At 37.0% G+C, this 15,022-nt stretch overlaps 1 protein-coding gene across 1 annotated transcript; it reads right to left on the bottom strand.

The window, feature by feature from the left end:
• Nucleotides 1-1,547: 1,547 nt before the first annotated feature.
• On the bottom strand, nt 1,548-12,266 carry LOC112150918 (N-acetyllactosaminide beta-1,3-N-acetylglucosaminyltransferase 3). Its single transcript, XM_024279455.2, has 2 exons — nt 12,116-12,266; nt 1,548-3,737 (listed from the first exon to the last, which is right to left on the bottom strand). The coding sequence occupies exon 2, from the start codon at nt 3,727-3,729 to the stop codon at nt 2,608-2,610; it is 1,122 nt and encodes a 373-aa protein (XP_024135223.1). The 5' UTR covers nt 3,730-3,737; nt 12,116-12,266; the 3' UTR covers nt 1,548-2,607.
• Nucleotides 12,267-15,022: the final 2,756 nt, after the last annotated feature.

Below are 15,022 nucleotides of genomic sequence, written 5' to 3'. Positions count from 1 at the left end.
GTTATTTTAATTATTTAAAAAAAGTAAACTAACAGATGCAAAAAGTCTTGAGTATGAGAAAAACCTTTCATTTTTCCTGCATAGCGCTTACTGTATTTGTTGCACATTATGATGACTTAAATGCAATAGTATTTCTTTATTGTAAAGGATTTAAGACAATTGATACTGGCTTCCAGCCAATATTTAACAATATTCTCAGCTATTCTTCTTTCTAAACCTACAAAAAATTTTTAGCTTCGGTTTCAGCTACTTTTATCTAAAATTCACAAAAATGCCTTATAAATGGACGAATTACACCAACTTTTCCCACATTTAAAGGGGAATTATTAACCTACTTCTTTGTTTCTTTTTATTTTCTCTTTAAGACTATGGCAGCTCATTAAAACATATAAATTCTTGATTTTTGAGCTTCTAAAAGTCATGCTGTATTTCTGCATGTTTTAGGTTCCGAGCAGTACTTTTTCAAATATAAATGTCTAAGAAATTTAGCAGATTGTCATTGGCGTAAACAGACAGGATTAAAAAAAATCTGAATTAAAAAAAGAAACAGTCCCTGCTTTGTCCAGATGTAGACTTTATACCTGATCACATTAAAAAGCTTTCATTCTGGCGGTGCAGTGTGGTGGTAAAAACCCTCAGATCAAAAAGCACAATCTTTAATTGGCCTAAATATAAGAGGTTAAGTGTGGTTAGAGTGCTTGATAGAAATATTCAAAGTGTTTGCTGCAGTGACCACATCTTTGCTTGGTGTTGCTTGTGGACAGCCTACATTTGTACCTAAGCAAACAACAATTCTGCAAGGCAAACACGTTAAAGCAGATACTGCATCTATCAGCTTACTTTAACACAAAACACATGGGACAAATTCATTATCAAATGCATTTGCCTTTCAAAGCCTTTGAAAAAAGTTTTTTTTAATAAAAACTTTAATTTCTACATACAGACATCCCAGGCAGAACTTTCTAATCTGCTTAACAACTAAGAGCAAATGATTCTTTTAGTCATTTCAACTTAAAACAATTTAATTACCATCCTTCACATATCAGTAATTCTTTTTTAACAAAGTTCTGTCAGTGCGAAGAACAAACGAGTTAGCAATAAAAAAAATGTTAATGGTTGAACACATTCTAACACAGTTTATACATTAACTAGCTGGTTCAGTTTTCATTTTATTTTTTTTTCCCCAAACTCAGCATTCTCGTCGTGTGAAATATCTCACTGTTGCCGAAAGCTGTGAGGAAATGTCTGTGACCAGCTTGTTTATAGGATAAACACTGTAAAAGATGCAGCTTATGATAAAACACATATGGGATTCCCAGCAGCATTTACGGGCAAGAAGGCTTTATAGACTCTTATGCGGGAAAAGCTATAAAGAAACAGTTTAATCCACACTACCTAACCCTTCTTAGAAAATAATTAACTTTTTTTTATATATCCAGTAGCTTTAATAGCAAAAAAGACAAGTGACAACTTTTTTTTAATCGTAGAAATTTAATTTTAGAGCCGTTATTTTCCTTTCTGGTATCTTGACTGCGTTCAGACATCCATTTTCAAACACCAATTTGAATACAAACTTTCGTTTGATACAAACGTTTTCAAAAAAGGTGATGGAAAAAAAAAAAAAAGATGATCAAGAATGGAAAAATAAAATATGTTGAATTTTTAAATGACACATCTCAGTTTTATTAGCAACTGAACATTTTGATGAAAATGCAACTTTGCCAAAAACAAAGATTGATGTAGGGAGTTAGCAGTGTATGCTGAGAATAAATTACTTTACAATAAGTCAGATTGTTTCAGAACAATCATAAATATATCACAGAAACTGCTTAAAATTGTTCCTCCGACAACAATAGTGTCAAATCCAACATTAAAAGAGCTGTGAGGACAAATGATAACAGTCCACAAAAGAGGGTCTGCACTGCTTTACACATTAACCAGTTAAGGCTGTTCTGCCGCGAGTTCACTGGTCAGTAACATGAAATCAGTTGATTATTGCATTTTTGGGGTCATCGTGGAAAATTGGGACTTGAGCTGTAAAATTATTTAAAGTTAGACAAAGCTGCTCCAAAAAGTCCCAGGCTAAATTGCATCCCCAAATAGAAAATAAGCACATGTATTTACTCCTCAACTCCAATAAACGCTTTTAAAATGTGCTCATTTGCATTCTCCCGTTCACAACTGTGCATTAAATAGGCACAAAAAAGGCAGCAAACACACTGGATCTTTTTTAAGCGTTGCGTGCTCTTGTCACTTTATCACCCTTATACATGATTTAACAAACCTGTTTAGTACCTGCACAGTAAAACACTTAAGACCAAGTTTCAGCAACCAAGAAAAAGGCTATAAGGCTTACTGTGCTTATTGCTGATTTGTAGCTGGTGACGAACATTCTCTTTATTATTAATTTGAAACAAGAGGTCTCACTTCAGTAGATATAATAGTGTTCTTTGTCTGCTTATGCAAACATTTCTGTGGTAAAGCAGATATTTTTAAAATGTCTTTACGCTCCGCAAAAAATGCACTTCCTGTTTCCAACACAAATCTTTTATCTTCGATGTAGCTTATGTCATGACCCTGAGACGTATCGGTGCTGGTTTGCACAGTCTAAGTGAGGCCACAGGGCATGTTTAAATCCTTTATCCTGTTCCACATCAGATAGATCTGAGCTGGAAGGAATCTGTGGACCAGCAGAATCTCTTTATAAAAACAAGGATTGTATGGATCGGATTTGTCAGAGGGTATGCGCAGACCCGCCGTTCTCACACCAATGTGGGAGACGGGCCGGAGTCCCGCTTTGGCCAAACACATCCCCATGTAGACGTCGTCGATGGGCAGGAAGGGTATGGATTTGGACATGTGGTGTATTACTTTGGCGGTGTGGCCTGACAGAAGGAAGCCTCCCCCGCCGCAGTAAGGTGGGTACGACTCCGACTTGTGCACCTGCTCGGGAATGTAATACTTGCTGTTCACTGATCGGATGGGTCCCACGTTTTGGATCAGATGACCTGTAAAAAGATGGCGGCTCCCGTTGTTGTCGCTGAGGCTTTGGAGAAACACCACCATGTTGTCAGTGTGCGCAAAGACGTCGTCGTCGCCGTTAAACAGGAAGCGAGCGTTTGGACAGTTTCTCTCCATCCATTCCAGGAAGAGCATCTGCTTCAAGGTGAGGTTGTAAAATGTGTCGCTGAAGTCCCACTGGAGGATGTCGCCGTACTCCTGCTGCTCCACCTGGAGCAGTCTGTTGAGTCTTTCCTTCTCAAAGCCGGCTCCTGTTGTTCCGGAGATGAAAACCCTTCGAATCCAGACGCCGTTTGACAGCCTCTCCTCGGCCCAGGTTTTCCGGAGCACCTCCCTGCGGTCGTAGTTTGTCGGGGAACTTTTAACAACCAACAGCAGAAAGACTTCCTCGGATCTATTGGCTCCTCCACATTTCCCTGGAAGGTCCAGCAGCATGGGGAAATGCTTACAGTGCTGAAAATAAAGAAAATCTTGGATGTTTTGGGGAAGACTCCCGAAACCTGTAATATTGGCCGCGGTGTTGTTCTGCTGACAGTTCGGCCACGAGTACACCGAAGAGCTTTCTTTGGTGAGCTGCCGTACTTGGTTGCGTATCTCCTTCACATTGAGGTGAGCAATTTTATCATCGCTGGAGAATTTATAGAGATGGAGGATCAACAGACCAAGAGCTGCTCCCACAATGATGTTTCTCGTTTTGTTTCTTCTCATCCTGGAAACTGTAAGAAAGGTAAAAGAGACGTTTTAATCTTAAGACGTTTTACATCAAATAATGCAAATCTTCAGTCGCTTTTCAACATTTTCCAGAGTACCTCAGCTCACTTTGAAGCAATCCTTTCATAACTGGTTACTTATTAGTCTAAAGTAAATAGTAACAATAATAAAAATGCAGATGTCTGAAGCTGCTGAATGTTAACGATACTTCTGCATCAAACACTCCCATTTCCTTTTAAAGACCCACTCCATAAAACTAGTTAAGTTTAACACCAAGTCTTTTTTATTAGTGTTTTAAATTTAAATATAGAGTACAGAGAACTGAGAACAAACTGCATATATATTCTAAAATAAACATAAAAAAATACATCTCTCAATTGCAAATTTCCAAAAGTACAAGGTCAGTCCTACAATGTTCTAACAGCAATGACGTCTAAATTCTTAATGTTAGAAAAAAAAAGAGATTCTAAGTAGTATTAAAAAAAAACGTGTGTACAGACCCTTGCAGAAAAACACATTTTGCACAAAACCAAACCATGTAAGAGATCATTGATGCACATCTTAAAAGTTTGAGAAAATCTTTCCATTTGGGAAGAACTGGTCTCCTTGCAATCAAGGTCCTACAGATAATTATGTTTTGTGCTGTGGTTGAGTTAATTTTCACCAACTATTTCAGGAACTACAGAAGGTTTTATGGGTCTTTGTGGAACATCTGAAAACACAGCAGTTGAATTTTACACAGGAACAAAACATATACGAGAGGGTGGCTGTTGGTTGTTTGCATCAATCGTAAATGGGATTGATATTTCGAATGGACTTAGTAAGTTTCACTTTAGTGGAGTCAATGTACAATGCTAAATTGAATAATCATGTGATGTGGACAAACTGAAGAAGAGGATATTCCATTGGTTTTTTAGTAATATAAGGGGTGGCTATTGCTTTGCATTGTGTGTGTTTAGCAGAAAGTTGTTCCCCTGAAATTGATCAAGATGGAGTCTAGAGGCGAGTCAGGTGAGCAGGATGGAACACGAGTGAATTCAGATGAACCAAAGCTATGAAGCCGATGGTATCTACAGAAATGTGAACGATGGATTATTCCATCCAATTACAAGTTCTTCAAAAGATGCAAATGCACCATCAATGATTAGATAATCGATTGCATTCATGATGCTTTTTTTTTAGAAATGTAAGAAACATTCAAGTCACATGTGTCAAAGTCGAGGCCCGGGGGCCAGATCCGGCCCTCCTGGTAGTTATATCCAGCCCTCCGGATCATTTTATTTTATTGTTATTAATGGCCCGATGTTATCTTCCGCTCATTTCTAACTTACATGATTTTGAATAATATATTTATATGGAGAGTAAAATATTGAAAGTTATTTAAGGCTTAATTTGATTTATTCTGGAATAATATTTCTGCCTGTTTTTATTCATAGTAATGTTAAAACGTTTTTCAAATGTAGTTTAAGTGTTCAATAAATATTTATCCTGTTCAGCCCGCCTCCGAAGGTGTGTTTTGGATTTTGGCCCCCTGTGCGACTGAGTTTGACATCCCTAATTTAAGTGGAAAACAAAAGTAAGGCTGAGTGCTTTTTTTTTTGGTATTTTTAACATGTTTTTCTGATGATTAAGGACATACATAAAGACTTTTAAATGTGCATTTCTGAGTATTTCTTTTTTCTAATCATTGTAAACCAGGAGCATGACTTATATAGTATAGGTATTAATCACTCATAAAAGTGATGTTGGAGGAAATACTTGTCCTAGAACATGACCGACTGAAGTCCAGTCCACTTCACTCAAATGAAGTTATTTATTAGGGTACAAAGCAATTAGTATATCTTACTGCTTTGTTAATATCTAAGGAGTCAGATAACAGCCAAGCATTCAAGTTCTAATCAAAGATATAGAATTAGGAAAATGGATAAACAGACAAAAGAGTGAGACAGGAAAGAAACCAGAAACATAAATTATAGGCCTGTGGATGCAACTTTCTTAATTTCCAACTTAATAAATCATTTTTATTTTGTCAATCTTTCATCTGGCAATTTTGTTCCTCTTCTAAGAGTTGGGTCATAGCGCTAATGGGTCATAAAGTTCCAGGTCAAGGGTCTGCAATCTTAAAGAGCCATGTGAGCCAGTTTCTTACCAATGAAAACACAGCAAGAGTAAAGCCTCCCCATTTAGAAAAATATATTTTATGTTTTTTCTTAGCATTAGCCCATTAGTTTATAAAATGTAGCTTTTAAATATTATAAAAATCATATTTTAGTAATAAATATAGTGATAAAGGGATACATTTTTCTATTTATAATTAGCAGCACAAGTTCTTTTCAAAATAAAATAAACTCCATGTCAAATAAAACAGACCTGCAGTGGCAGATTTACAAATTATGATTTAAATTTTACTAATTCCCAGAATTAACACGGCAAGAACATATTTTCTGTCAATGTGACTTTGATACACCTTTATTTTGAAGTTTAGAATATGTGTTTTATGTGCATCAATATTTGCATCATTTTGCTCAGTTATCTGACATGTTAAAAATCTAAACATAAGACAACTTAACTAAAACTACAAACACTTATTTTCATTCTTAGCATTTTTCTTCAAAACTAAAGAGCCAAAATGGAGGAATAAAAGAGCCGGATGTTGCTCTGGAGCCTCAGGTTGCAGGCCCCTATGTCAGGTTGTGTATCATGAGTTGTCCTACCAGGCTTGCAAGAGAGGAAAAGAAGAAGAATGGAGGCCCAACAGTGCAGGATGAAGTTACACAGTTGCTGAATGTAAATTATGTTAGCACAAAGACGGACAAATGTTTGGATTCAGATGTGAGGCAAAGCGGTATTGAATGCATCTTTGCTTGCTTTTGTTTAAAGGCTTGCTTCACAATGGTAGGCGTTTCCACTTTTTTTCATGTGGACACATAATATCAAACCACCTTTATTCATGTGAGAGGTGCAGATAATGTGCATCTTCTTGGCCTACGAGAGGATGAAGGGTTTTAAAAATAAAACTGCTTCAAAACCTGAAATTAAAAAAATAAATGGAAAAAAGGTAGCTATTTCAAGTCTGTTGTTTCGAATTGTAATTTTATAAAAGCCTAAATTTCAATCAATATAAGATTTTTAGGCAAAATGTTGTCAACAAGTATGAAAGTCAGAAAAACTTTTAAGAAATGTAATACCATATTTTAAAGCATTTAAAGACAGAAGGTTATGGCTGAAAAGTTATTTGTTAACATTAATTGTGACTGTTGCACAACACAATCTGGATTTTACAAATTTCCTCCACACTAAACAACATACTCATGAAGTCTCAGGTTTAACAATCATTGTTCTTTTCACTCCACATGGCCTGATGAACAAACGAATAATAAACTTCAGCTGCTTTTGTTGCAGCTTTGTTGATTTTTTTTTTAAATTAATTTTGCATTTGCACTGGGCGGTCCCAAATTTGTTCACACACTACCGTTTTAAAGAGTGTTGAAACTGAACCGGAAAGGAAGCTGTAAACATACGATGCCAAACCTCCATCCATCCAGCCACAATCGATGGTACACCATCACTGATATGTTTCACAGTGGAACAGGGGTTCAGCAACACAAGAGTGAGTGTTTCAGGTGTCAATTCCTGAAGCATCAGAACAGGGACTGATAAATCTTTAAGGAGGTTTAAGTATCAGTTTCTACCCTTAGCGTAACTAAACTCTCCTCTAAAGTCTGTCTGAGGGTTGTTGTTCACCTTTCGGGTTATCCCATTAGGGGTCGCCACAATGAAACAGCACCCACTGTTTCGCATCAGTGATTTGGTAGAGAGTCTTTAGGCCAGATCCCCGTCCTGACACAACCCTGTACTTGAAGGGCACAGGGAAACCCAGTTAGGCGGCAGTGTCAAAGGTCTTGCCTAAGGACCAAACCTGGATGGAGATCAATGGACGCCCCAGGGATTTATTCTGAAATGTTCTCCTGGTGTTGTTTTCTGCATTTCTTGACCGAATTTGATGAAATAAAAGCTGGTCTCCAATAAACCATCTCTAATAAACACCAGGACAGCTGCCACATTTTTTAAATAAATGCTCGGGCTAGTAGTGGTAAATTAACGTATAAAGAACATGCTAACAAGTCAACTTGTTGTTCACCTTTCGGCATATTCCGTCAGCTTTTACTAATACACACAGGTTGTTTTGCAGAGAGTTTTTACCCCAGATACCCTTCATGACACAATCCTGTATTTTATCTGGGCTGGGGACCGGTACAGGGAGACTCAGATTTGGGCCCCCTTGTGGCAACATAGGTTGTAGCGTGAAGAGTTTTACCAAAGCCACGTCAACTAAACTCTTCATATCACTTCAAATCCCTAAATCAATTTAATTTTTCACCCTCTGTGTCACTTTGGAACTATTCCACCAAGCCCGGTATAAGACTGCTGAGTGTTGATTCTTCTTCTGCGTTGCTGTCGGTAGCTAATACTGATTGGCACAGCTACAGTGCCCTCTAGTGGTTGTTGCTATTTGCTAAAAAAAAAAAAAAAAAAATCACGAGTTGCACCCCTATGCAAAAAGCCGTGACATATTAACAAAAAGTATTTGAAAACTGTTAGCATGTGACGGTTTTAAAAAGTATACTTGTATCTGTGTACATTAGACAGTAATCCTTATCAAAAATATAACAAAGAATGATCTCACAAGGAAACTTTTTATTGGAAATAAAATCTGTGGGTGGTTTCCAAGCGAGGGCTGAACTTGAGAGCAGACTCATACCTCTTGTGCCAATATGGTAGCGAGCCTTATTGCATGTTTTACTGCTCCGAGGAGGATCGAACACTGAGTCACTGTAGAAAAGGAAAGCTTATGCAGAAAGGGGGAAGTCCTCAGCATACATCTCCACTGTAGGTGTCAGAGTTCTCACTTAGTTCGGAAATGTGTAGTGAACACACCCTACCTGTTGAAGGCCTGTTAGTTAACAATGCTTTTCTTTTCTTGCTTTTTTTGTCTGTAAGAGGAGATAGTCTTTATGATAGCGCACCTATACAGAAGAGCTAAAAAATATTTAGTCCGCCATCAATTGTGCAAGTTCTTCCACTTAAGAAGATGAGAACATTGTGTAATTTTAATCATAGGTATACCTAAAATATGAGAGACAAAATAAGAAAACAAATCCAGAAAATCCCATTGTCTGATTTTAAAGGATTTATTTGAAAGTTAGGGTGGAATATAAGTATTTGTTCATCTACAAACATGCAAGATTTCTGTCTCTCACAGACCTGTAACTTCTTGTGTAAGAGGATCCTCTGTCCTCCATTCGTTATCTGTATTAATGGCACCTGTTTGAACTCATTATCTTTATAAAAGACACCTGTCCACGACAGTCAAACTCCAGACACGTCCCCCTGCTAAAGCCAGTACATGTGCAGGCCTGTCTATAATTTGCTAAAGAGCATTTGGATGATCCAGAAGAGGATTAGGAGAATGATGAAACCAAAATACAACTTTTTGATAACTACTTGTCGTCATGTTAAGAGGAGAACGAATGCTGAGTAGGATACAAAGAACACCACACCTACATCAAAGCATAGGGGTGGAAACATCATGCTTTGGGGCTGTTTTTCAACAAAGGGACCAGGACGACTGATTTGTGTAAAGAAAGGATGAATAGGGCCATATATCTGATATATATATCAGCAGGGCGCAACAACGATCCCAAACACACTGCCTGGGTAACAAGAAGGGAAGAAGGTCCTGGAGTGGCCTAGCCAGATTCCAGATCTCAAGAAAACCTTTGGAGGGAGTTGAAAGTCTGTGTTGCCCAGCGACAACTCCAAAACATCCCTGCTCTAGAGGAGATCTGCATGGAGGAATGGACCAAAATACCAGTAACAGTTTGTGAAAACCTTGTGAAGACTCACAGATAACGTTTGACTACTGTCATTGACAACAAAGGGGATATAATAAATATATTGAGCTGAACTTTTGTTATTGCCTAAATACATATTTTCCACCAAAATGTATAAATAAATCCTTTTATAAGTAATAAATAAATTAATTTATTTTGTTTCCGTTTTGTGGAAATGAAAATAAATAAAAGAAACTGAATATTGAGCTGAGTATTTTCACATAAAACCAAAGAAAACTTTGAGTAGAGGAAGAGTCACAAGTCTATCAAGTTAAGGCAAAGATGTTAAAGACCTTCTAAAATAAATTCATCTTGAAGAAGATGCGCGTTTTCAATAAATACAAGTATTTTTTCCCATTGAACCAGATGAACCTTCTTGGATGGAAAAATAAACTCAAAGTGAAGTTCACAGTCTGATGTAAGCTTTAGAAACAGACATTTGCGCCATAAAAGCGGCTTACTATGGGCAGAAAACTTCCCTTTTCTCACCTTCACAGTCAATGCTTTTAGGTGGAAAAAATGTTAGAATAAAGTACATTCTCACGGGGACACAATCCCCACCCAAGTCCAACACAAAAATTTGAATGGTCTCTAAAGAAAGTGAAAATAATACATCTTTTATCACACAAACACATGAGAACACACAATGTGTGAAAACCGATTATAAACAGAAAAACTCACTGCTGAGTCATTTTCTCAAGTTTTATCGTGACTCGTCATATTTTTTAGCATAACTCCTCCAAATTTGTTTAAAGATGGGTTTAAAGACGTACTCATATATTTTTAAGATCCTCCCATAAAGTCGATGGACGCAAACTGAAGCCAAACACACCTTTGTCAGTTCTGGGTGTAGCCACAGAGTTAATGATTCACCTCTTTTAATTAATCCATCACCGCTGTTGGTAAAATGCACCAAGACGACACGCTGATTCTTATCTGCTCATTTCCTGTTTTCAACTGAATGTATCCTAAAAAAGCTGAATAATTTAAACTTCTCTTTTCCAAATTAAACGGAAGAGGGGAAAAAATGTAGTTTTGACAACTTTCAAATCTTCAACGGTTGCTCTAAATTTAGACACAATAGACCACATTTAGTGTTATATCCTTTTTTCTGAAATGCATTATTGAAACTAAAAAAAATGACAAAAAGGAGTCCTAAGAGAATTAATTATTTTAAGAGCTTAAAGTGAAAGAAATAATAAAAAAGAGTGAACTTTGACATAAAAAGTAACATTAGAATCTTACAGGGTTGATTATGATTTTCATTTATGTTTGACAGGAGGTGCGTACGCTTGCGGTTTACCCATTTTTAAGCCACACAGAGAAGAAAACGGAAAAGAAACAAAAGGTGTCCAAACTCTTCTGGTAAAGCGCTTCATTTCTCCGTATTCAAACCCTCCCACTAATGAGTCAGATGTAAAGCAGTATCCTGCTTTACTGACTGATAAGACTTTTATCTGAACCATTGTTTAAACGCTTACATCCTCCCTGATTTAAAATAAAAAAGACTACTTCTCTGATAGTTCCTCCACGGATTTCTGAGTTAACTGCCAGGGATACGGAAAGTTGTGAGTCATTTTGTCCGTTTGAAACCACGCTTTTTGCTATCCATCAAGATAAGTTGCAACCTTCTGGTCTCCAAGTATTTTGAGAAGATTCTTTCTACTCCTAAAAGCGAAGATACAGGTCAAGTTTGACTCAGATCGTTTCTGTCACTAAATAAAAAGTTGAGCATTGTTACAAGTGTAAACTATACTTTTGGTTTTTAGCGTGAGTAGGCAGATGAAAACCACATTAGAAACCTGGTGTTAGAAGTTTTTGTCAGTAGGGTTTGTAAAAGGAAAAGAAAAAAATCTGCAAAGTAAAAAAGTATTTTAGGTTTCACATTTTTCTGTCAGATTATTTATTGTTTTCGGTAAATAGAAACACACTGGTGACAGATACTTTTATGATGACATTTTCACAGAATGGAAACAGTCACAGACACACACCTTAATGATTACTGCTGTGAATTTGTCTTTTTTAAAATCTTGTTTTTTCCCCTCAAACTAGAAGTATTTTTATAAATCTTTTCTTATAATGAACACTGTCTACCTTAGTTGTTGACTTACAACGACTTTTATTTGTATTCGGGTCTACTTTAATCAAAACAATTAAGGGGTGGAGATAATAACCCGATGGAACAAAAGGATGCACAAACATTTCTCCAGGGAAAGATGATCCACTCCCGTCAAACATTTGTAGTACTAAACGTATAAATTAACATATTTTAAGCTACACTTCTTGTTTTAATTCAAGCTAGTAATTTATCCAACTTCCCAATTCATTTCATTATTGAACGTAGACTTTTATTTCTAAAGATGCATTTCCCGTTTGGTGCGCGCGCGCTCCCTCGCGCGAGGGCGGTCGGTGCAAACTTCCTGGACTGTTTCCTCGAGCTAATAACAAATGTAAGCGATTTAAAGTGAGAAGCCGTGAAATCTTCTTACCTGGGGATGAAAGTGGACCGTCGGTGGTTGAGGGGACTCAGCTGCAAGTGCGGAGCGGGGAAGAGGCGAGTCTGTGCCGTTGGAAGGGCGGCGCCTCGTCCTGCGGGCGGCGTCACCGGAGGGACTCACAAGATGGGTTGTAACACAACATAATGGATGTTAGATTTACTTCTTAAAAATTGAATTTGTCAAATAAGTTACCCATTCTTTCTTTCTTTCTTTCTTTCTTTCTTTCTTTCTTTCTTTCTTTCTTTCTTTCTTTCTTTCTTTCTTTCTTTCTTTCTTTCTTTTTAACGAACAGATCACAAAGCTCCACCATAAAACTCAAACATCATCTTTTCCTTAAAGTCCCACTCCAATAATCTTTTATTACAAAAGCATCCCCAGGCATATTTTGATTATTATTATGTCGTTTTTAAGCATTTTTTTTTTCAAAGGATCTAGGCGGTAGGAATTCATCAAAAACTGTCACTGAGTTGTGGGTGGGACCACTGGCATGGAAGAAAGTAAGCCACCACTGATATCCCATCATCCTCTTTTTTTTTTTACACTCATTCCTGCTAGCTTAAAACCCTGTCGGGAGCAAATCTAAATAAAATTGCTTAGCTGTTGCAACTGTTGCTTAACTGTTGCAATATTTAATTAAGTAAGTAAGTAATGTTTATTTATAAAGCACCTTTCCACACATAGTGCTTTACAGGATAAGAATAAAAACACATAAAATGATGTAATAATACTATTAAATACAGCACATTTAAAAGTACATACAATTATGAAATAAAGTCAAACAGACTTGGGCCCACTCAATGGGAAAGCTTGATTATAAAAATGTTTTTTTTGTTTTTTGGCTTTAGTGAAAAAGGTGGGAGTTTATTCCAGAATCTGGGTGCCGTAGCTTTAAAAGAACGATTTCAGATTTTAAAAAAGGAAATGTCACATTACGCTCACACACGCGGGGACCGATTGAGCTGCTGTTACAGATCAAATAGCGACAGTGCCACATTTATCATAGTTTATCCTAAACTTTTCAAAACAGCTGCAGGGACGTCCAACCCTGTTCCTCATGATACCACTCTGATTGTTTTCCAGTGAACTCTGCTTCAGTAATTGCTGCTCACCTGGATCGGGACTGTTCAGTCAATCAGAAACTGGGCTCATTTAATCCATCTAATCAGCAATTACTGAAGTAGGGTTAACTGCAAAGCAAGCAGGGCAGTAGCTCATAAGGAATAAGGTTAGAGACGCCTGGAAGGACTTGAAGGGAATCAGGGCTGTTATTTTTTAACAGTTTATTTCTTTATTTTTTTCTTTTAAACTTAAACTAAATTCTGTAGCTTTTGAATTTGATGTCTTATACATCAAATCAGCCTGGAAGAAACACAAGTCTTAGATTACAGACTTCTTAGAAGATTCTACCACCTTAAATCAGTTTAAGTCTTGACATAAAGTGCACACTTCACATGTTCACTATGGCTACTTTAATAGTGTTTTAGTTGGTCTGGAGCACTGAACACCAAAACGTTGTAGGATATCTTTTTTTTTACTTTGCAAGTTTTGATAGTGTGTGGCAAACCGGTTCTTTTTTTAGTTTAAGATAATACATTTCATTCACTCTGTCTATATTTAACCATATTCCAAAGACTCAATCCTCATTTTTTTAATAAATATGCTCCTCTCTAAGACAGTAGTTTTCATTTCATGTTACAGCTTTGATATGTATTACATTTCTAGTAACCCAATATTCTCATTTCTTAAAGTTTCCTTTTTTTTAATTTTTCCAATTTCCTTGTCATATTTTGCCAGAAACTGTTTTGAAATTTGAAACAGACATCAAATTTGGAATTCTGTCTGAAATAGATTTAAAAGGGACAGAGTTCTGGTCATGAGACAATGTATTTTCATAGAAAGTCTCCCTCATTATCAAGATAGAACTCAATCGTCTTTATTGTGTTAAACTCTATGCTTCTCTTGTTTATCAAAATGTATAAGTAAAATTCTACCTCAATCAAAAAATGTGTGTAATCATTAGCAGCTGCCCTATATAAATTAGACACACTGTTGTATTATGCAACTTATCAAATGAGCCAAAACTGTCAAAATGCTGCTCTGGCTCACATCCATCCATCCATTTTCCTGACCGCTTTGTCCCTTTCGGGGTCGCGGGGGTGCCGGAGCCTAACCCGGCTACTGATGGGCGAAGGCGGGGTACACCCTGGACAGGTCGCCAGTCCGTCACAGGGCCTTCTGTGGCTCACATTTGACAACCTATATACAGTTGTATTGCTTTTTCATAAAAAATAAAATAAAATCATGCACAGTCATGAATGATGACAATTATTTGTCCAAGACGCACTCTCATATCTTTAGCTTCCTGTCGCTGCACTGCTTTATTTGCTTTGTTGATCGCACACGGGTGTCAAACTCTCAGCCTCGATGGCCAGTTTCTTAAATGTGTTCCAGCTAATCTGCAGTCGTTTCTTATTAGCTAAACACACCTTTTCTAGGTATTCAGCTTCAGTTATGGCAGGGTTTTTGGAAAAACCAATAGGATGCCGCCCTTAAGGTCCTTGATGCCTGAGTTTGGCACCTATAATTTATAACTGAAAACTTTCATCATCCAAGGGGTTTTTATTCCACTCATATTTTTTACAATTGCTCCCATGTTAGTGCTTGCTCTGAATCCTGCATGACATCAGAAACCTGATGGAACAAAAAGAGGAGAAAATCTCTATTTTTAACTCCAGTGTTCAAAATACACTTAAAGGGAACATTGGGTGTAGAAATGTAACCTCCTATCTTGTGCTAGAAAGGGCTTTCATCTACTTCTGGGTGGCACAGAGGTCTGTTTCGTTTTTTAGAACATGAAACTCCTTCTATGTTTGTATGGAGTTTATAGCCTGTGTTTAT

This window comes from Oryzias melastigma, linkage group LG4 (genome assembly GCF_002922805.2).
Source record: "Oryzias melastigma strain HK-1 linkage group LG4, ASM292280v2, whole genome shotgun sequence".
Classification (NCBI taxonomy): domain Eukaryota; kingdom Metazoa; phylum Chordata; class Actinopteri; order Beloniformes; family Adrianichthyidae; genus Oryzias; species Oryzias melastigma.
The sequence above is the reverse complement of the archived record's forward strand: the minus strand, read 5'-3'. Positions and strand labels throughout refer to the sequence as shown.